Source organism: Terrapene carolina, unplaced genomic scaffold (assembly GCF_002925995.2).
Source record: "Terrapene carolina triunguis isolate 2854851 unplaced genomic scaffold, T_m_triunguis-2.0 Scaffold67, whole genome shotgun sequence".
Classification (NCBI taxonomy): Eukaryota; Metazoa; Chordata; order Testudines; family Emydidae; genus Terrapene; species Terrapene triunguis.
In genome coordinates this window covers 23523086-23547123 of record NW_020664418.1, presented here as the reverse complement: position 1 = coordinate 23547123, position 24038 = coordinate 23523086, and the positions used below count along the sequence as shown (strand labels likewise).

At 39.9% G+C, this 24038-nt stretch overlaps 1 protein-coding gene across 1 annotated transcript in view; it reads right to left on the bottom strand.

Moving 5' to 3' along the window:
- The window catches only part of LRRC49 (leucine rich repeat containing 49), a 124424-nt gene extending 106352 nt beyond the window's left edge, over window positions 1-18072 (bottom strand). Inside the window, exons 1-6 of the mRNA XM_024198516.1 lie at window positions 17935-18072; window positions 15480-15542; window positions 14295-14382; window positions 13707-13904; window positions 11859-11961; window positions 8104-8307 (exon numbers count right to left, since the gene is read on the bottom strand). Of these exons, the coding sequence (XP_024054284.1) occupies window positions 8104-8307; window positions 11859-11961; window positions 13707-13904; window positions 14295-14382; window positions 15480-15542; window positions 17935-18072 (794 nt within the window). The remainder of the gene's footprint in view (window positions 1-8103; window positions 8308-11858; window positions 11962-13706; window positions 13905-14294; window positions 14383-15479; window positions 15543-17934) is intronic.
- Between the last annotated feature and the right edge of the window lie 5966 nt (window positions 18073-24038).

The following is a 24038-nucleotide window of genomic DNA, read 5'->3' as shown; positions in this document are numbered from 1 at the left end:
GCAGAGAAATGTGCAAAATATTAAAACTACTTTTAGAGACAAACTTCAATGACAAGATTACATGGGCTCATGTGTACATTTAAAGTAGGAAACTTTTATGGAAATATTGATAAAAGTTTCATGTAAAAAAGTACAGCCAGAAAACATGGCTGTAAGAATTGGAGCATGTATATCTTCTGTAATGTCTTCAACATTTACTACTCTAAGATGATGAATTGATATGCAGTTAAAAAAAAAGGAAAGTTTGATGACTGGAGATAGATGGTATGAGATTAGAAGTGGCTAAGATTACTTGTGACTACCACCTTGCTGCAATGAAGTCTGAGGCACACATTAGCTTGTTCTGTAGATTAGATTCTGGCAATAACTAGAGAAAAACTTTCTTCCGGCCTATACACTGAGTGAAAAGTTAATATTGACCTTTTTAAAGAATTCAGGCAAGAAAGAAAAGGTCCAAATGAGACCTTTTTTCCGGTAGAGTGGAATACTGTTTTTGGCACTACGCTGGTTTTGGCAAGATCAGCTTTAACGCTTTAAAATAAAAAATCTAACAAAATTAAGACTAAACTATTCTTACAAAAGCTAAATACAAAGGAAAACATTGAACAATACTAAAGCAAATGCAAAGAACACCAACAGCTGGAAAAAATGGAACAGAACTTGATGGAGCAATGTGCACCCAATGGGTATTTAGAAAGGAAATGGCCAATGCTCGGAGCATGTTAGAGCCTAAACTGGCTTTCTGCAAGTTCCTTTTCAACATCTGTTAAGAGTGGACATCTGGAGAAGACAGCAAGAATGGAAAGTTCATTATACAAAAATAGAATAGGTTTGGTTTTACAGAACCTTCTTCTGTTATATCTTTTGCAAAAAGAAATGAAAGTTGGGATGGTTCAGCTATGGTCCTGTTTTAGCTGAGGAGGGATACAGAAACATAGTTCGGGGTTTGGCCCATCTTAATAATAAAAGAAAATCATAAATAGAGCAGTCTTTAATAAACATTGGTATAAATGTGGGAAAAGTAGAACACTTATGTACTTAGTGGGACTGTTATTGTTTCCTCAAGCTTTTTGACTAGAAGTATCCTCTTGTTTAAGAAAAAAATTACAAAGGTAGAGTTTTCCTGGGACCCTGCAGTTGAGAAAACCCTACTGAGAAAATATATTCCAGCAAAGAAGGAAAGGCAACCTCTCCCCTTGGCATGACAGCCTTATTTTGGGAAAAAACAAAATGCTCTCAACCTCATTTTGGCTGACTGAAGCGTGGGATATAATTATTATCGAAAGACTGACTGATATTACATGCAATTAATACAAGATTATTAAACAGACGGGTCCCATTCTTGAATTAATGTGAACAAATGGAGGACTCACTCTCTAAGACTAAATCTTTTGACTTTTTTTAAAAACAACTATTTTTCTTAATAAAAATGGAAAAAGTCTTATTATTTTTAGCCAATACACAAGCATTACTATGTTCCTCCAAAATATATAAAAGTTAATCTGTAGACAGCTTGCCCAATTTTTGGTTATTTAAAAATATTTGGGATAGGGTTCTAATTTTTGTTTAGGTTAAGTTTTAGTTTTGTATTGTGCGTTCCTGGATGTCAATACAATTTTTTTTGTTTTCATGTAATATTCTTAGAAAAGCACTATACTTTGGACAGACTGTTTCATCACATTTGATATCCTGATTGTGTGTATTATTACCACTGTTGCAAAGTTAAAAAAAGTTTTTGAGAAAAAAATATAAAACCTGATGCCTAAACATAATAGGCCAGATTTATTGTTTATGGCCTAGCTCCATCATCTTTGTTGAGTTATATCAATGATGAATTTACCCTAGTGAGATTGAATAATCTCACAAATAAAACATAAAATAGCTCAACCAAGTATCAACAAGTAAAAAAACCTCCTCTTAATCGGTGTACATGTGAATGTATTCATAACATCCTTGAAGGCCTTCTGCTTGAAACAACCACTTCAGTTCCAGAAAGAAAAGAGTTACATTTGTTGCTCCTATGTGTTTTTCTGAATTTTTTTAAACCACTAAGGGAAGATGAGGGTAAGACAGATAAGACACCTGTTTTAATGAGTGTTTCCATGGAAACTTCCTGGAATGGTGCCTGGTGGCTTATAACCCAAGGCCCTTCTCTATTTTCATTCCTTTCAAACTAAGCTGATTTATGTTTATGTAGATTCCACCCTCATCAGTAAAGTGAAAAAGTATCCATGTCATAGGAGAAACTGAGATTTGGTTTGAGCTGAGGTGACAAAGGGGGGAGAGAGAGCTTTAAGATTCAGAGAGGAGATGAAAGAAAGAGTCAGAACTAGGAATTCCCGCAACATAGTACCATCCAAAAGGAGGTAAACACAAGTAACAGACTGGTAAGCTTGGCAGTTAGCGACAGTGAACAACTACTGGGGAAAACTGGTAACTCTCACCTTATTTCAGTGAAAGGTAGTTCAGTGTCCAAGGCATCAGGGGGAAAACTCCTGTGCCAAAGAAGATTTATAAAGAAGTCCCTAAGTGATTAATTTCTTTAAAACCAACACCTAGTATTCCCTGAACGGGTTTGTCCAAAATCAAAAGAAGACCTGACCTGAATGCCAGATCTGAGACAAGAATTGATCTGAAGTAGATGACTGCTAGCATCTCCCACAGATAAAAGCCATTAACAATGAGAACCTAATAGCGTACAGAAATTGATACCTAGGAGAATTCAGAGTTAATCCAGAGAATTCCCACTAAATATCATGCCTCATCTAAGCAAAGTAAAGTGTTAAGATCTCAAGCTTAAATCTTTTCCTGAAACCTGATATCCAGCCATGTGTACGGTGCTTAAGAGTGAAAGAAATTTAACTTCACAATCCTAAAACTGTAGAGGCATTTACTCCACTGAAATCTTCATACTTGTATATTTACATACTTTAAATTAACTGACATTCTAGGGTTAGTTTTGAAACAGATTCATTCCTATGCTGATGGGCCAGAATCTGTTATCAGTTACAATGATGTAAACTAATTCAATTTACAGTAGAACCTCAGAGTTACCAACACCAGGGTTACGAACTGACCAGTCAGCCACACACCCCTTTTGGAACCCGAAGTTTGCGATCAGGCATCAGCAGAGATACAAAAACAAAAAACAAAAAAGCAAATAAAGTACAGTACTGTGTTAAATGTAAACTACTAAAAAAATAAAGAGTAAGTTTAAAAAAAGAATTGACAAGGTAAGGAAACTTTCTGTGCTTATTTCATTTAAATAAAAATGGTTAAAAGCAGCATTTTTCTTCTGCATAGTAAAGTTTCAAAGCTGTATTAAGTCACTGTTCATTTATAAACTTTTGAAAGAGCAACCATAACCTTTTTGTCCAACGTTATGAACATTTCAGAATTGCAAACAACCTCCATTCCCGAGGTGTTCGTAACGCTGAGGCTCTACTGTAAACAGAACAACTTCAATTTAAACTGATAAAACTGTGGTCAGAATCTGATTTGATTTCCTCCACTTGACAACAAAAAGCACTAAAATGATATTTCTGTACTTACTAACTGGTTCTTTTTTATTCCCTGTTTTATTTAGCACATGCCACAAACCTGCTGTAGTTCAGAAAAAGTCTAGGATTTCTGTTCTTCAAAAAGAGAAGATGGAGAAACTCTGCTTCCCTTGTACAAGCCAAAAAGACGTTCTGCAGCTCCATTAGATCTTTGATTAATTTACAATAAATTTAGATAGTTAAAAAATTAGCTCTTTTTCTTTCCCCAATATGCTTTCAGAAATATTATACAAAGCTTAAATATTTTCCACATAAACTCCCATCTGATTGTATTTTTCAGTAACAAGCAAAATCAAAAGGCTTGTGTCGCTCTTGATATTATATACATGTTCTCAAAGGACAGATGTCAGCAGTTCCCAAATGTAAAAAATATTGGGCAATAGCATGAAGTTGGTGGCTAAGGATTTAGAAGAAACTAAAAAACAAAACACACAACTCAGACTTCCAAGACCCTCAGTAAGGCTAGGGTTTTTGTCTGTTTTTACTAGAACCTGAAATTTTGCCAACACACCATAAAAAATATTTTTAAAAAGCAATCAAATACATTTTTCCCATTTATAATCAATCGCTGTCCTGAATGCCACATTCACACCCCCACCCTCCAGTATCTTACTCTTGGTCCTTTTTTCCCTCCATGATGTTTGTCATTTGTGATCCTGCATTGCATTGTTCTAGACTCTTCTTTTCACAATTTTCAGTCTCTATACAATTTAGCACACTTTTCCATGGTTTCCTTTGATTTTTGAGGTTTCTCTTTTCCTTCTTTATTTTCTGCATCTCTATTTCAGTGTCTTTACTTTTTGTTTCTTGCTCATCCTACTTAGGAATACAGGAATTTCCGTATTAGATCAAAACAAAGGTCCAGGTGGGTCAGTACCAAATACCAAATGCTTCAGAGGAAAGTAGAAAATCCTCATAACAGATATGCCATTGGGATATACTTGTATCTGCTACCTGTCTTCTCCATTCTGTCTTCTCTTTCAGACCATTTATTTTTCCTGCTCCATTTTTCTTGCCATATTCTCCGCTTAGATCTGCCACATCTCTTTCCCTTGATTTAAATGTGCACTTTCTGTCCATTCACATCTATTCTGTTCTGTGCAAGTTCTTATATCAAGCTCATCACTGTAGCATCTGATCATTATCCTGTAGTGCATTAAGCAACATGAGTACATATTTGTCATGTATTTGTTCTTTTGTTATGGCCCTTATTTCCTATGGGATATTGTTCCTGTGGGATATTATTAAAGGGATACTCTAAACCTTTTCTCTGTCCCCTGCCTCCCTCCCCCTGTTCCCTTCCCCTGACCATGATCCAGAAGTCCTACTCGTTTCCTAATTAAAAGGCCTCCACTCTCTCTCTTAAATTTCCAGGTGGAACAGGGAGTGCCAATCAGAAGTGCTAATATGTATATCCTACAGTGCAGGAACACTCTTAATCTCAATGTTCTGCACAGACAAGCATCCCTCAGCTGTGTGTAAGTATTATGAATAGTGTATCAGAAATCATAGCTAGTAGCATCATGAAGGAAAAAGGCCTAAATGTAAGTTGAAAGATAGGCTCACCCTTAACTATGCTTTAGGCTACTATTCACCAGTAAAATGTGCTGGAGGCATAAAGTTAAAACTGTGAACTCTAAAGACCTTTGAGGATTGATTATGTCCTGAAGTAATTTTATGTTTTTTAAAACGTATTATACAGGTGCAATCTTGAATATATAAGTAAAAGTTCCTGTTTATTTATGAAATAATATATTTAATATATTTTAGCCCCAACCTGATACACAAGAGACTTGTTTAGGTCTCTGAAGTTTCATCCTAAAGATTTCTATTAAGATTTTTGACAGCCAAACTATTCATATCACAAAACAATTTTTCACTCCTAGGAAATTTTGTTGATTGGTTGGTTTTGGTTTGGTTCTAGAATTGAGAATTGCACAGTAAATACAGTACTTGAATATCTGCTGCTTTAGCATATGCAATGTATGTTCTGCTCTGTTAACACATAGCATAGCTGTCATGCACGATGGCCAAAGCGGGCTAGTGGCAGTCCAGAGCAATGGTCAAGTATGCACAGGTGGTGGGCAGCCAAGAGGTCAATAGGTATCAGAGGCAGTCCAGGGCACTGGTCAGAGTTCTCACAGAGGTCACTAGTTAGGAGATCCAATCCAAGGGGCTGGGTCAGCAAGTTTAGGCAATGAGCTGACAACTCAAGGTCAGGCAACACAGCAAGGCACCCAGGCAGGGTCAGACGAGGCAGCAAGGCAGTAAGATAAGCTTATGCAAAAGTAGCAAGGCAAGGCAATGGCCTGTTGCTCAGACAGCTTGCTCTTCCTGCTGGGGAAGATATATAGATATATAGCCCAGATATCCTATAAGAATGCTGTCTGTCCAGCCAATCAGGGGCCTGGGACATGGCTGCAGTGGGGCTAAAGGCTTAAGCACTAAGGCTGGTGTTCAGCCAGTTCAGGGGTGATGGTTCAGTGTTCTGTCATGGCACGGAGGCTAGAGACACCATCAAGAGACTCAGCAGAATGGGGTTCAATACTGCCGTCCTGACAATAGCTAACCAGAAAAAAGTATAAGCCCCATGCAAGATCACTGGCAAGATCAGATATAATCCTAAAGCTTCAGCAGACAAATATTACAGTTAGAGAGTACCTTACTTTATATGAAATATTTCACATTCCAGTACATATACGCCCTTTCTCAAAGAGCATAACTACAGATTAAATGGCGATAGCAAACATGAATAGATGTTTAAAAGATGTTACTAAATAGCACCAAAATGATAATGATCTAAAAAAATCCTTAAAAAATAAAATAAAAAGTAATTCACTATAGAGGAACAGAATCTTTCATTCCACAGCACACCCCCCAGTATTACTGCAGGACATAAAAAAACAAAAAGATCACAAAATAGGACTAATTGGTTAGCCCACTCAGGCTTTTGTCATTTAGCATCAAAGATGCCAAGCCCTATTGTGTTAGTTAATTTCTTCAGGTTTAAGATGCACTTTTCAGCAGGGCTGTACTGGAGCAACCTATGCCCTATGCACATCAGAGACCCCACAGTGGCTCTGTCCCCATGCCCCCACTCCCATGCTATGTCCACCGCTTCCTCTTGGAATGGTTGTGGCAAAAAGGAGGGTAGCAGCTTAAGACTCCCATTTTCCCCCCACCTCAGGCTCCCCCTCACCTCAGAACAGTTAACACCCTACTGAGATGCAGTTCACCTCTCTCAAAGCTTGCGTTTCAGGCTGACTGCAAAGTCAACCAGCTGTCACTGCACAAGTTATATTTGGGTCACATTTTCAAGTTTTTCTTTAATGAGCGCCAGAAAACAGAGGGCTAGAAAATTATTTTTTACATTTAAATGAAAGCCGAGATTCTGATGTAACCACATAACTTCGGGAGCTGTGAACTTAAACCAGCCTTTGTTCTCAGAATAATGCAGCTATTATTTAAAAAAATAACCATTTTACTGAAAGTGAGCACGTCAACAGAAATTGCTAAAAATTCTTGCACAATAATCTGAATTTGTGCACTCCTTGCAATATCCATTGTCCTGTATTACAATGTAAACAAATTGTTAATATTTCAACTTTTAACGTATTTGTTACACTGTCAACAAAACTGTATAATCAGAAGCACTATCAGACTCAAGATCATTCATATTATTTAGCTCTATTTACTAATCTGCTCCTCCATATTTAAACGTGGTATAGCCACTCCATTGTATCAGAAAACTATATTCAAGTCCCCGGGCACAGTGGCACAATGGGACCCAATTTCACATCAGCAAACCCTAAATTTCACTGAAACATTTATTCTACCATCATGAAATACCTCGCATTCGCATCCTCCCTTACTCATACAAAACCATGCACATCTCAGTTAAAAATACTTATTCATTTACAACTCATCATTATTATTTTGACATTTTTTTAAAACTATGCTCTCCAAGTAGTTTAGCTCCATTCCTGTAGCCTCCGCTCTCCTTCCTCCAATATATGCCAGGAAAGGGGGAGACTGTAGTCAGTTTCTGAAGCTCCTTTCCACTACTCCCTAGGACTTCATTACTGTGCTATTCTCCACTTGGCTTACACTTCTCACTCCCTCCACTCTCTAGCTGCAAGCTGAACTCCAGCTCTTGGTTCTCCAACCCCCTGCTACCTGGATACATCAAACAGTGCAGGGATTATTCACTGTAATTCAATTAACGCCCTCTTGTGGGGAAAGCTAGAGAGCAAGAGGCACGAGCAGGCAGTTTCTGGCAACACAAGGATACAAAAGTTGTTCAACACCTGGCCGCAGACAAAATGGCAAATTCCGTAGCAAAAATGCTGAGTTTTGTGGCATTTTGGAAAAATGAAAAATCCCAGTATCATGCTCCACCTTGGTCTTAAGAGATGAATGAAACAGTTTGCAGTTCTCATAACTAATCTGACAACCAGGACCTTTAAACAGAACAGATCTGATGCAGGCTACAGGTGTTACACCATAAATAAAATATACAGATCTATTCAATTTTTTTTTTTACCTGTTCTTCCCCAAAAGGAGGACACGTAGAGACCTCAGAGTTGAAAGCCCACTTATTTCCTCTATCTGATTATCATATAAATCTAAGAAAACAAGATGCTGCAGATTAGAGATATTCTGGATCCGAGTTATAAAGTTATGCTGGAAGTTCAACAGGCGAAGATGTTCTTCCCCATCGATAACTGGACAAACTGTCAGCTTTTGCCTGAAAAATAAAGATTATAAGTAATAATTTTGTAATCCATTATTAGAAAATTTAAAAACTTAAAGTAGGTGATAGAACAAACTCTCCCTAGTAAGAATGGAATATATTTGTAAAAATATTGTGCAAATGTAAATTATATCACAGAATCCTGAAGAGATCATTACAATTTTCAATATTCCATTTTTGTTTTGTATTTAGTGTTTTTAATAATCTTAACTACTCTGATAATGAAACATACAGAATAAAGTCATTTCATTGCACTATATTGTTAAACGTCATTTATTTTAAGAACCGTTAGAATTACAAGATGTTAACTGAACTTAATATATAAATTTTGCACCAAATTATATTAATAAGTATGGCCAGAGGCTTCAAAATGTTTCCTAAAGCCTTTCTTTTAATCATCATTTATTTAATTGTTACTCAGCAGTGTTGCTACAGAGTCATCATCTCAGTATCAGCCCCTTTGTGTCAACGTTATCATCTTCCAACAGCCAGTGGCTGCCTGGATACCATATCAGCAGTCCATATTTATACTAACGCCAATCAAAAACTATGCTTTTACTATTTTGGGGGGATTAATTGGTTTAATGAACTTTTACTTTATAAAATTAATAAATGAAACAATACACATTAAATATGACAAGTAAAAACAAAACCAGTCTAGGCTATACACAAAAGTAAAACAAGTTGTGGGAGTGGTACTGCAAAGGGTTACAGCCCCTCTGACAGTGGCTTCTAGGAAGAATCCCACTGAACTCATGGGACTCCTTGTGGGAGTAGCTACATGCTGGGATATAAACTTTTGCAGGCTGGGGAATTTATACTGTTTTACTATTTCATTTTTAACACCTTTGCTTTTTTATTATTATTCTAAAAGTTATGCCACTATAGTTATGTAGCCAGAAATGACATCATAGCCACGATATGCAAGCCCAGAAATTCATAAAACCCGATAGACAAGTTAACAAGTGAGGGTGAAATCTTGGCCCTGCTAACCATAACAAAACTCCCATTGACCTCAATGGGGCCAGGGTTTTACCCTGAATGTGTAGATAATTTTTCTAATCTTTCTACTAGTTAGGAACTTGACTTTTAAAAGAGTTATGCATCATTAATGCAGGACTTTATCAACCTTTACATGAAAAGGAGCAGAATATAATATTTTTACAATTTAAATATGGGATGCCCATTTATAAGGCATCTATTAGGGATGGAAGAATCAAAACAAGTTTGCACTAAAGAAGAGAAAAAATTCTCCTTTAAACAAATGTATATAAAATTAAGATTTTCCAAAATTCACAAATTCTACTGTGACTTGTCACCATTTTTTCCAGACTGTTGGACAAAAGATAGTTACAGGGCACTCCACTAGCTTTTAGCACTGGCTTCAATTTCTACCTAGGGTTTTGACACCAGCTGGGGAGCTCCAGTGCATATTTTGAAATGTTCACTCACGTTGTGACATGCTTTCTCTCCAGTGTTTCAGTATCTGCCACAGCACCTGCCCTCCGTGTTTCAGCACAGTATTTTTCTTGTAAAACCATAAACAATGCATGAACTAGCTTTCTTGGTGGCACTTAGGGTGACCAGACGTCCCGATTTTATCGGGACTGTCCCGATATTTACTTGTTTGTCCCGCATCCCGACCGATGTTTGGTCGGGACACTGGACAAAGAAGCAATTTTTGCCCTCCGCTCCGGCTCGCACCTCCCTCCTCGCCCCGACTCCGCTCCCTCCTTCCCCCATTGGATAGCTCCCCAAATCCCCGCCCTGGCCCCACCTCTTCCCCACGCACACCGCTTGCGCGCTGATCAGCTGTATGGCGGCGGCGCAAGCGCTGGAGGGAGGCCGGACACCAGCGTGTGTGGCGCGGCCGCCATGAAGACTAAGAAGGTGGTGCGGTGCAGCAGCTGCGCCTGGAGGCCAGCAGAGAAGGGATGTGTGAAGGGTCGGGCAGTTGCTCCGAGTCCGCGCCTCTCTCTTGGCGTGGCGGCTGTGGGGGGTCCGGGGTGCGGGCGCTGCAACCCGAAACCTCCTGCCCGTGAGTGGAGCGGAGGCGGCGGGGGAAGAAGGAAGCGGCTCGGCAGTCCCACACACACCAAGCGGGGAGTGCTCCGGTTTGTTCACTGGAGCTTATGGCAGCTTACAGGGTGGGGAAGGGGCGGGGGGGTCTGTGCCTCCTTTGCGGGGCTCTCTCGGCCCCAGGTGGGTTCTCGCTGCCCCCTGCTCCTGCGGCCTTCCCGTCCCCACCCCCCGGGACTTTGCCTCCTGCACCAGCCTTTGTGTGCGGAGGCGGGACAAGCCCATGCCAGGAGGGAGGCTGGCTTTTAGGGCAGAGGAGCAGCCGAGCGCTGTATCTCGGATTGCAGAGCCGGGGGCCCAGCCAGCGGCTGTAGAGGGTTGCGGCGGGGTGGGGGGCGCGCTCTGGCGGCTTTTTTTTTTGCTCCGCCCCCCCCGGCGTCCCGATATTTCATCTTTGGCATCTGGTCACCCTAGTGGCACTTCTTAAGTGTTTTACTGAATATTTCTCTGTACACTGGTGCCCGAGCTAGAGTGTTCCTGCACCTCACATCTCTCTGGCATTCAGACCCCTTGGTGCATCAGTGCCTGCTCCTTGTTAGTGATGCCAGAAAACAGTATAATCAGTCAGAACATTTATGATGTGTCACCACCAAATTTGGGGGGCGGGGGAAAGGGAATGTCTTGGAAGGAAGGAAGGCTGTTCAGCTTCTCCAAAGCATATTACTATGGCAGAATGACGTCCAGGATGCATGATCACGTTCCCTGCATTGCCTGACTCCAAGTTAATCATGATCTTCATACATACTTTTTCTTTTGGGACATCTCTTGAGCATCTTAACTAGGGGGAAATAATTATCTATATGGAAGAATGTTATGGTCAATGCATTGGACTAGGACTCAGGAAATTAGGGTTTAATTTTTGGCTTTGCTACAGCCTTCCTATGTGACCAGGAGTAACTCACTTAACCTCTCAGTGCCTCGGTTCCTCATCTTTAAAAAGGTGATAACCATACTTCTCTACCTCAGAGGAGTGTTGTGAGAATAAATTTTTGGTAGTACTCAGCCACCACAGTAATGGAGGCCAACATGGACCATGTCTTCATATCTGTGCACCATCTACCAAAATGGAGGCCAAATTTTAATTGGGGCCTCTGGGCATTACTTGAATAATACTAATTAATAACAACAGAGACAGTCTTTAGTTTAAAGATTCTGGCATGTCAGAATTCAGATTACAAAGCAATCTATAGGAGTTAAAATGCAAACATTTTCCCATTCAAATATAATAAAAAAAGATATCTATCAAACTTGAAAAAAGTTAGCTCTCAAACTGAGACCAGGCACGAATGAAATATTTGTCAAAGTTATGATAAATTACATTGAAGTTTTACATAGAAGCTTGCAGTATCCTGATAGCGTGACACAATTTTAAAAAAATCCTTTTGAAGTGCAGTCCACATTTTTCTCATCTACACAACATGATACTTATACCATTCTCAAATTTATCTTATCGGAATATTCCTCACCTTTCAAGGGTCAGCCTATCAGAATTCAGTATTTTTTCATCAGTAGCACGATGCAGAATGGGAAATGCTGTGATTGATGTACTGCTCCCAAAATTTATGTTATCTATTAGAAAAATCATACAAAAAAATAACTTGAATTAGAAATTTTAAAAGTTGCTTTATTAATTCTGCAGAATAAAGGTGGAATATTCCTATGTGCCAAAAATTAAAAGATATGCGTTGTTCACATGTATGTTAGGACTCCATCATGGTACTTAATTGACTCTACCCAATGTTTATACTAGAATGAATATTTACCCATGTTTTCTCTTGAGCTATTTAGAAGTTACTACAACCATACTGTACATATGCTTTTAGAAACGTAACTATTAATTTGGTTGATTTTACACAGCTTGATACCAACTGATTGTTTAGAGTATGTTGTAAATTTGGAACCTGCTCGAAGTTACCTTTATTTGTATTAGAACGCTCCAGAATCATTCAGTCATCAGGTTACAGGTTGCATTCATGGATTTAACTGCAATATCTGAACTCTGAGGAAGACATCTTCCAAATGAAACAGAGGTGAACTAGAATTATTTTATTTTACTTCACCCCAACTCTGAGCCTCTAACTGGCTATGCACGAAGTTAAATATTTTTAAAGGGGGAAACATGTCATGTGAGTGTGGAAGATGATATTTTAATTTTTAAAATACAACAAAATGAATCAGCCTAACATTATAAGGTTCAGTCAAGTAAGTGCTGAATGGAATTACTCACAAGGTCAGGAGTTCACAGCACCTTATAGGAATGGGCCCTATGTCTCTCTCTCTGTTATGGTGAAAGAAAGGAGGGGCTATTTTGATGACATAATTTAATTGGTTACTCTGGAATCTATAGTTAATAGTTAAATAATTGGCGGGGAGGAGAAGAGGCTTAAAATTCATTAAAACACATACAAAACAAAGCAGCCTGCAAACCTCTGACTTATTTGGAGAACGATTAACCAAAAAAATATTCTTCTGAAATAGGTCACTATGCCCGTACCCCACCATAAGAATGGGGGCTCAAGTCCTATAGCTGATCGCACAAATTCCTCCTTCCCTTATAATTAAAATAAGTTTAAATTGGGGTTGGGGTGAGGAAGAAAGTTTGAAAGAAGCAACAAAGAATAGTTTCTTTGACACATCAAAAAGTTCATTCCTTCTTGCTTTAAGCCTAAAGTCAGACTAGACATACTGATGAATACTGTGATTTGGTAGAATTCTTGTTTTTAAACATAACACTTTCAACACTTTCCCCTAATTTTTATGCTAAATTCCTGGAGCAACCCAAACTTTGTTTTTTATTTCTTTGTGGGCAGCAGAAAGGGAGAGTAAGATAATTACCACCAAAAAAAAGAAAGAAAGAATGATGGGGGGGGGGGGGAAATATAATGAATAAATAGGACCAAAGAGAAAATTAAATAAGTTTAATCATAGCTGTTTGGACCAATACATGCAAGATCAAAGACCTGAAAAGCAATCTGAAACTTAACAGGAAGCCTGTGTGGAGTACAGTACAATACTGGACAATGGTTCATACAGACAATACAAAATTTAGGGAAGAAGAAGAAAAAAAAATCTACATTTAAAAAAAAGATATAGTTTTACATTAAAAGGACAACTAACAATTTATTAATAAGGCTCATTCTGATCCTCATAATACAAAAACATAAAGGAGTAGTAGCCAGTGCTTTCTGTTTAGCCACACATACTGGCAGCTGGAGTGGCATAAGAAGTTGTAACCTATAACTTTTCCACAAGACACATAATTAGAAAGAAAAAAATTTGACTACTTGTCAAAACAGACTAGTCTCCATAGTTACCTGAAATATTTGGACCGGCACTATGACAGCCCTGTCGGGTTCTGGATTTTGTAGGAGTATGAACAGAAGAATCCCCAAATGCTGATAGACAGCCTCCACCTTGTTTCAATTCCAGACCAGAAAGGTCTGCCAAATTGGCTGCTACTGGGACATACACCTGCTTATTACGCACCAAAGGGGTTAATAATCTTCCATCTGCTGGAGCAAAAAAAAAATAAAATTACCAGAAACCTCCAGTTCATTGCACAATAAAATAAACCACAGGCACTGACTTTCCAAAGTGCCAAGGGGTGCTCGACCCCTGGCTCTCACCCAGGCCCCGTCCCTACTCCACTCTTCCCTTAAGCAGCAAACATCACCAAGATTACATTATTACAATGAATTTGAAAACAAACGAAAAATAAAAACTAGAGCTAGTCTCCCCCGTGGCCATGCACCCAGATGAGAATACAGTCAAGTCTGTCATATGCCAGAAATAATTAATTTTTCAAGTGTGCTCAGTGTATGAAATAAGTTCCTGTTTGCTAGTCACACTTTCTTTCTATAATTAACGCTGTTATAGAAGTTAACTAGAAAAGGAAACTTTACCTTGTTTTCCTGAATAGTTTTTTTCCAGATCATGTTGCAAGAGCCTGTTGTGGAAAGACGACTGGTCTTTATTTACCCTGAATTCAAACTGCAACACAATATTTAAAATATGACATAAATGAAACAAGATTTTTAAACACACATTGTTTTACAGTTAACTGTATAAATTTGGTACACAGTTATTATAATTTATTTAAGATAGATATTTCTTTTCTGAGGAATAATAATTAATAGCAGATTTACTCCATGTTAAAATGTATTATTCACTTCAATAAGGCAGTAATATTCAGATTTCACTGAGTAGTACCAGAAAGACTTCATATGACAGGTTTATTGAATAGGCATATTATAAATATCTAAAACAGATTAGATAAAATTATGTTCATTTAAAATATTTCATTATCAACAAGAAAATGGACAGAAGGTACAAACAGTACTGCAGTTAGGCTGAGGTTTTCAAAGCTGCCTAGAGAATTTGAGCAACCACTTCCCATTAAAATTAATAGCTACTGGGTGTCTACATTATTTTGTTGGCTTTGAAAATCTCAGCCAAAATATGTTATTTATAAAACAGATATCCATTAAAAGAGTAATTCTATTGAAGATCAACTTTATTTTTAGAATATAAATGCAAGAATTCAGTAGATTAAAATAGATAACCTCCAATGTCAAATCTTGCATGGGCAATATACAATTATTTTCAGGGTAGTAGGCATGACTACAGTAACAAGAAATCAGTTTTCCTTAACAATAATGAGTCAAACACATCCTGGAGACTGGAGGGGGAGCAGTCTCCACTTGGCCACTCGTCCACTTCCTCAAGCACATAGGCAAGAGGAAAAAGATGGGAACTGAGACTTGACTGCACCCCCACAATACACTGGCCAGCATAGCTGAACTGGGGAAACATGTACTGCACCAGACAGACTCCCCACCCAGACCAGTAGGAAAAACAGAAGGGAGACACAACAAGTGTCTTTTATTTTATATAGCACCTGTCCCCGATGGCTGAAATAAATCATTACAAAACAAAACAAAAATACTAAAAACTAAATATTAAAAACTATTTTAAAAAGGGAAATCCTAAGTACAAGAGTATTTTTGCATCTGTATTAACTAATACATTTGGAATAACTAACTCAGTTATGTTTCAGGAATTAAAAAAAAAATGTATTTGGATCTTACTGGTTTATTTCTCTCTGCCACTGATGAGGTTTGGATAACCAGATGAAGCCCACAGTTGTTAACCTGTAAATTGGAAAAAAAAAAAAAAAAAAAAAAAAAGATTGCATTTTGCAAAAACTGGATGCTTAAAATAAAAGGCTAAATATACCTTATTAATGAGGGAAATTCTCTGAATATAATAATTCATCCAATAAAGAAGGCTGTCTTAGATAATACTGTCTGAATGGACAAAAGTATATTCATTTATGGCAATCTGTACTCACTGACCCACCCCCATCATATTTTCTTTCCATTTTACACTCAAATGGAACTCTGGTCTACACTGCATGCATCTTTGACAGTATGTAGAGCAGGAGTGGGCAAACTACGGCCCGTGGGCTGTGTCCAGCCTATCAGACGTTTTAATCCAGCCCTCAAGCTACTGCCAGGGAGAGGGGTCTGGGGCCTGCCCTGCTCCGCACGGCTCCTGGAAGCAGCGGCATGTCCCCCCTCTGGCTCCTATGCATAGGGACAGCCAGGGGGCTCCACATGCTACCCCCACCCCAAGTGTTGACCCTGCAGCTCCCATTGGCTAGGAACCGTGGCCAATGGGGGCTGCAGGGGCAGCAGCATGCGCAGAGCCACCTAGCTGTGCCTTCACATAGGAGCCGGAGGGCGGACATGCCGCTGCTTCCAGGAGCTACTTGAAGTAAGCACCGCCCAGAGCCTACACCCCTGACCTCCTCCCGCACCCTGATCCCCTGCTCTGATCCCCCTCCCGTCCTCCAAACCCCTCGATCCCAGACCAGAGCACCCTCCTATACCCCAAACCCCTTATCCCCAGCCCCACCCTAGAACCCGCACCCACAGCCGGAGCCCTCATCCCCCCCTCACACCCCAACCCCCTGCCTCAGCCCGGAGCCCCCTCCCACACCGTGAACTCTTAATTTCTGGCCCCACCCTAGAGCTCGCACCCCCAGCCAGAGTCTTCACCCTCTCCCACAACCCAACCCCAATTTTGTGAGCACTCATGGCCCGCCATACAATTTCCATACATAGATGTGGCCCTCGGGCCAAAAATTTTGCCCACCCCGATGTGGAGTATGTACTCAAATAGCCCCCCAGCAGAGGTTTAAACAGCAGTGTAAACAGTGAAATAAAGACACATGTGAAGGGTGTGACTATGTATGTGAGTACATACCCTACAGTGCTCTCTACTCACCCAAGCTGTGACTTCCCATCTAGAATGCTATTTTTAGTCATGTACTGTCCCCCTGCCTCCCAGCTGCTGGAGCCTTTTCCGTGCGTCGGAGTCTTTTTCTACAAGGGAGCTGCTGGAGCCTCCCCCACAGCAGGAAAAGACTCTGGCGGGGGGAGAACTGCTGACTCACCTGTTAGAGCTTTTCACACTGAGACATGTAGCTATACACCTGTAGTATGGCTTGCTCTTCACTGAGGTACATAGCTACACATACCCTATACCCCACCGAAAGTGGTGTGTGATGTAGATGTAGTCTTAGTATTAAAGCACACAGGTAGTTACATTAGATCTATTTTTAAATGGAAAAACATGCCTCTTAGACTTTTTTTGAAGGACAGATATCAGGTTTTTTAAATGTTTATTATTTACATTACAAAGCTTAAAGCTAATCTTCCAAAACATTTCTAAAAAAAAAAAACCCACAACTGTTTAGTAGAAATGTACATAGCAGCTCACACACCTAGGGGGCACAGTATGAAACATACACACATGTAAATATACTTCATCCTCCTGCTCATAATCACTGCTAGTGTACTACATAACTTGGCAAATTTTAAGCTGTCACTGTGTTGCAGTGTTCCCCGAAACACATGTACAGTAGTACAAGCAAGCAGCATCCAAGGGCAACCAAACAGCCGCTGTGACTACCTGCCCACCTGCGCAACTCCTCATCTCTAGGAGTACGAGATGCAAAAGAAAAAATTCGAACAACATTTAGCACTAATACAGAAATTTACACATTCGAAGTCCTGACAAAGATAAAATGTTGGCTCGCGTTTAGCAAAGGGAGCAGCTTGCCCCGCCTGCGTTTTCACAGGTGCGGGAGCAGCCTCGGCGTGAGACGGGACGGGGGAGAATCGTAGTCTCCTGGCAGGTGGAGTGGGGCTGGGCACGGCCTCGAAGGGACAGCAAGCCTGGGTGGGGGGATCCTGCGGCCCGCACCCGCAGGCTGAGAGAAGAGGGGATGGAACCATGGCCTCTACGGGGTGTAACAGACCCAGGGTGCCGGGGCATTGCCCCTGCACTGGGCGCAGACGGGCAGGATATATGGGGCGGGGACCAGGGAGCCCGGCGGCCGCGGAAGGGGCACAAAGCTCCCCCCTCAGGCAGCCAAGATCCGAGGCATCCAGCTCACAAGCCCCGCACCTGCCACTGGCGGGGGCCCCCCTCCCGCGGCTACTGCTAATCCTCCCCCCTCCCCCCCGCGGCACCTACAGTGCTGGGCCCGGGCCTGCCGCCGCCGCCGGCCCGGAACTTGCTGGGCACCATGGAAACGAGTCTTCCCGACCGGCCACCACCCCGCGCGGCCACCGCCTCTTCTTTGGCAGGCGGAAACCTCTCCCGAGTCGCCATAGCAACCACCACTTCCGGTCCAGTTCTTTCGCGCTCCGGCAACCCCCCGGCGGCGGCAGGTCGAGCTATAGCAAGCCGCAGCCTGAGCTAAGCTAACGGGCCCTGGAGGGACAGGCTCCGCGGGGAGGGGAGCGCTGGCCGCGGTGCTGAGCGCCGGTTGCGGGCTCTGCTCTCTGTGCTGCCTTCCCCCGGTGCCAGGCCCTTGTTCATCTCACGTCAGTCTCAGCTGCCCCCTCCGTCGCCCCGGCTCTTCCTTTCCCTGCCCGCCGGTAGCATTGCCCCGACAGGACGGGCTCGGACGTTATTTTTCGTTCCCTGGCACTTGCTGCTCCGCCAGGGCCAAGCGAGATTGTGAACCGGGGGTTTTTAACCAGTGAAGCAGCACAGCTGGCTGTGGGGGTGTCCCAGAGCATGTAAGCATGGTACCAATAGCTACACCCAGGAGCAACTCCCTTCGCTGATTAAAGTGCTTTGTTTCTTTAGACTGTGACTCTTCCATTTGATTTCTGTTAAATGTGTTTTTCTAAAGTATAATCATAAAACTGAAACACATCCGAAAAGGTTTTTCTCTGAGTGCCTGACTAGGTGACAAGTTGGAACAGTGAAAAGTCTTTTTTAGGACCAAGTGACAGCTTACACCTTGGAGAATTATGTTATAGTGTCTGAACTTCAGGCAGGACTGTGTGACTTTTCTTCGAGTGGCTCTGTACTTGTAACTCGTGTTTTTAACTTTAATAACACGTTTAAATGCTCCTGATGGGGTAGGTATATTATCTGTGTAGAATAGGGTGTACATCTCCCTCTGAAGCAAAATAAAAACATACTCCTTTGCTTGCTATTTATGAATTAAGTGTTAAGCAGATTTGCAATAGTAAAAGCAACCCACGTTACATTACACTTTACATTTAAAAAATTTTTTAAATCTTTTATGCATCCATATTTGTACATGCACCCAAAACAGCAGCTCCAATAAGCCTTCACAAGTAAAATGAGCAGCTAAACTTGTGGAGTAAGTACCTATAGTTATTAACAAAAAAATTGGTAGAATGATTCTTAAAGCCCTTAACCAATCAAAAATGGCAGCAGCCACACAGATACTAGCTATGCAACAAGCCAACCAATCCTGAGGAAATAATGGACTTAATGCAGTCAAACGAAGACCAGACAGGTTTCAGAGTAGCAGCCGTGTTAGTCTGTATCCATAAAAAGAACAGGAGTACTTGTGGCACCTTAGAGACTAACAAATTTATTAGAGCATAAGCTTTCGTGGACTACAACATGCATCCGAAGAAGTGGGTTGTAGCCCACGAAAGCTTATGCTCTAATAAATTTGTTAGTCTCTAAGGTGCCACAAGTACTCCTGTTCTTTTTAAAGACCAGACAGTCTTTCCATACACAGCCAGTACTGAGAAGGAAGTGCTCATCTGTAGATGTTCTCCAGCCAGTGACAAATTAGTGCTGAATAAAAGACCTAGCTATAAACTACATTCAATAGGCTCTGTAGGGATCTGCCCATATGGATAAGCTCTCAGAGTAGGACCTAGTTTATTGGGCATATGGTTACTGGTGTTCCTAATTACAATGTTCTATTTATCAGAGCACTGGAGTTCACAGAAACCATTGTATAATAAAAAGGAAAAAATTGTTTCCCAAAATACTGAGAAAAAAACCAAAGCATTTCTACATAGGTGTTTTTGCTAAAAAAGAAAAGCACTAGTCAATTAAGTTTGTACTGCATGAAACAGTAATACTGGTTTCTTTTAGCTAGAAACCTCACAATTTTGCTGCATTTGATGTTCCTAAAGGGGAAGTGTCACACTCAATCATGTTACAAACAAGCTTCTTTATCTTTGTTACTAACACCTTGGATTACTGAAATTGAGAAGTTTAGAAGTACAATTCTCATTTCTCTCAGCATGGGTGTCAAAAATCAGTGGTTAATTTGAACTTTTGTTTACAGTAAGGCTCTCATGGCTCAACCTTGAGTTGCATGCACTCGGAGAAACTACATTTTGTTTAAAAACAACTGTTGACGTTTTTCAGAACAAATCAGTGGGAATATCTGTTGTGCTTTGTTTTTTAAAACCAAAATCAACTTCTGGTCAAATTTGAGTCAGCCCTTTTACAGCTAAATTATTTTGTTGGAATTCTCTAAGAGAGATCAAGCACAGCAACACTTGATCAAGATGTAAGTTATGTCAACTTCTGTATTTATCAATTTCAGATTATAGATGAATTTGAAACTACACAAACACAGCTAGATATTAATCAGTCTAGTGAGCTTACACCTGCTTCCAGCCAAGAAAGTTTGTTGTCAGTTGGTGTTAATGTTCATACACTTAAAGAGTACAAAAGTACACACGTCTTTTTGAAAAGACTATTCCATTGTAGCATAGGTAGGTCTGTTTACTGTTACTTAGATTTCCTTTTAAATCAGTGAAATCACATTGCAGTTACACAAGTGTGATCAACTTACTCCAGATTTCCCCCCACTCATTTTTACAGATATTCAAACAAAAGTGAAAGTATCCGGTAAACCACTCTGTGATGCAGCCACTCAGACAGATTAGTCCCTTCCCAGTACTTCATCCCTTTTTGGAATTTACTCCAATGACTAAGAAACTGATATTGAGTGGGATGGAAAAATTGAACAGAGTGACTTATCACACACAGAGCTGTTCAGGTAAAGGAAGAGACATACTGAGAGAATCTTAAAATAATTTGCTAGGCTGTAGTTCTAATCTCATTAATCCATATGTATTCTCTTTGGTCTGTTAATTCTGTTCTACATAGAAATTTGATGAAGTCTCACCCAAGGCAGCCTTAGGAACATGCGGCACATACATATGAATCGGACGAGCTCCTTAGTGCCATTGGAGCTCTAAAAGCATATCAAAGAGCAATTTTAACTAGTTTTGTCAGGTCAAAAATATGGCTTTTTTCCAATTAAGGTAATAGCAAAAATCCCACTATTTCACTGGGAACAGAATTTAGCCTAAAGTCGCAATAGCTTGACATGCAAACCTCAAAGCAGAGACACCAGTGGTATATTTGGCAGAAGTTAAAGCCAGATATGAATATCACAATTTAGAAATAGAAGGGCAGCATATACAAGAAATATTTTTGGAGTAGGACTTTTATCAATTTGGCCACTTAATCTGGCAGACTGAATTTGTAAGAGGCAAACGTTTTATGTATGGTAAAATTAAGGCTATGTGCTAATTCTGCATGCTGAACTCCATTGATTGGAGTTTAGTTTCAGTAGAGCTTACTACTATTAACATATTGCATGAGGACACATAATAGTAGCAAACACTAATGAAAATAAACTCCAATTTTTAATTGGACTAATTAACACGACAAAGAAAAACACCAGTGGCATATAATGGATCTAGTTTTAAACAAATGACCCAAAAATTTCCGTGGCCAGGTGATTGCAAACCAGCTTTAATACTAATTGGCTACATATACGTTTCTGGGATAACTTATTCTACCAACTAATCTTTTGCTGTGTTGTATGCAAAGAAACTTGAACTTTGTAGTACATGTAATGCGTCTTGAGTGTAGAGAAGAAAACAGCATGTGTAATGTAACTTTTTAAAAAAACTATTGTAAATAACATCTTTTTTAAAAGTTCATTTCAACTATAACTTTGAACACCAACGTACAATAACATTTTTAAATAAAATGCAAAATAATTTTTTTTATTACTTTTACAAGTTGGACTCTGGTTAATTGAATTGACAGGTCTGAAACATTTTTATAAAGTATAATTCTGCACTTTGCTCAGCTCATAACCCCTGAATCATACATCTGTGCACTATAAAGGCTATAGATAGAAGAGTCTGCTTTTAGTTCTTGATCTCAATAAAGTTTTAATACCAGTGCTTCTGGTAAATGGGTTATTTCCATATCCATGCCATATGTATTCCCATACTTGTTTTGTCGAGTATACACCAGATTATTGCTATCCAGTCCAGAGCATACTTACTAGCCACTTTCTTGGATGTAACCTAGGCAAGTATAATTGCATAACATTATAAGAAATCAAATTGAAACAGGCTCCATACAGTTTAGCCAATAGATGTATGGCAAGAAATAACTATTTCTACTCCAATCCCCACTTCTTACATCTTATTTCCCAAAAGTAAAAAAAGTTCACATAGTAATAGTATGCATGACCAATGCCACCACTTCTATAAGGATTGGTGCTTTTCATGTCTCAGTGGAGTTAAAGGTCAATTGCACAGGCTTTTAGACTGAGTTTAAAATATTTTAAAATGCCTGTCTAGCTTTCAAAACTGATTTCAGCTCTATTGGATATAGATTCTAATGCCACCTGCACATAGTAGTATCTGAGCATCTTCCAGTAGTACATTAAGCAACATGACTAACATATAGCATGTGATGTTTGTTCTCTCATACTCTCCCAGGGGAAAAGCATGTGTAATGGAATGTCTAGTTGTGGTAGGGATTTGTTTGTTGGATCCAAACTGCTAAGTCACTTTTGAAAATGAGACTTAAGCTTTTAAGTTACTTAGAGACTTCTGAAAACTTTAGCCTGTGACAATAGCCTGTAGCCGAAAAGTCAGTGTACCATAACTTAGTTTTAATCAATTACATGCTGAAACCCTGTTATCTTTTTACTTCAATTTTGTTAAACACTTAAACAAAACTAATATTTTTAGCTTGTATGGAATTATCCTTTTACTCATTAAATTCAGATTATCTAGATTAGTCACCTCTTTAAATGAATCATCTTTCATAATTATTTGTAGAGTTCTCATACATTTCCCCTAATTCATGGTTTTTGAGGATGGTGAAAATCAGTAGGAAGCAAACTAAGATTTAACCTAGAAAATAAAATTTTATTATATAAACACATAAAAATAGTTTTTGCATTATCTAAGTGAAGGATTAGAAGAGTCCAAACCCTTTTGAAGGGCATATTCTGAATTTATAGTAATGTTTGTTTGCAGTGTATACCATAAATTACTCCACTAAAATCAGAACCACAGGGCTACAGAGCTAAAGTTCCGTAAAATTCTTTCCATATGTATGTTATTTCTATGCTATCTTAATTCACCCAAGTTTCATTGGTTTCTCAGACCAGCAGGATCTGAGATCATTTCAGAGGTGATAACCTCATTCCTTTGAGGGTTAGTGTGCTGTATAGGCAGTAACGTTGTCCACCTGGAGGACTCTGTCCCTCTCTATTCTCTGGGGCTTCTTGCTGCTCTTCTCAGCTCTTTAGTATGGCTCTATACAAAATCCTTAAAGGCCTCAGGCTGCCACTAGAAATTGCCCTTACAGGAGGGATTCCATAGGAAAGAGAGGCTCATAGGAAAGCTAAAACAGCCTGAGGCCACATTAACTTTTCAAACAGTTTGCAATTAGGATGGAGATAATTCCAATCCACTCACTCCCTATGGACAAATCCTGGAGCCTGTTGATCTTCCTACTATGTGGGCAGGGACCCATCAGTGTGTGAGGGTCCCTTATGCTCACAGATCAGGTGCAAACAACTAAGCCCTCAATTCTTAATACCACTGACATTAGGAATGTCTTATATCTGTTCTATTACAGCTAGGGGGCACTGTGCCCATGGCAAACATCCACTCACAGATTACGTCTGGTGTTGTCCACTTGAAGATTAAGACAGTCAAAGTTAAAACCCTGCACATTCACTCTATAGCCAATCTTGAAATTACAAGAGAATTTTTGCTCAGCCTTCACAACTAATGTTAAATGTTTGCAACTAAGCAGGAAACACCGATAAACTCACCTGGGCTTTAGGGGGTTATATTATGAATTCAAATGAGACTCAGCAAAAGACTAACCAAAGTACAGATATTTTTTAAATCTGAGTCAAAGGGGTCAGCAACGTTTGGCACGCGGCTTGCCAGGGTAAGCACCCTAGCGGGCCGGGCCAGTTTATTTACCTGCCGCATCAGCAGGTAAATAAA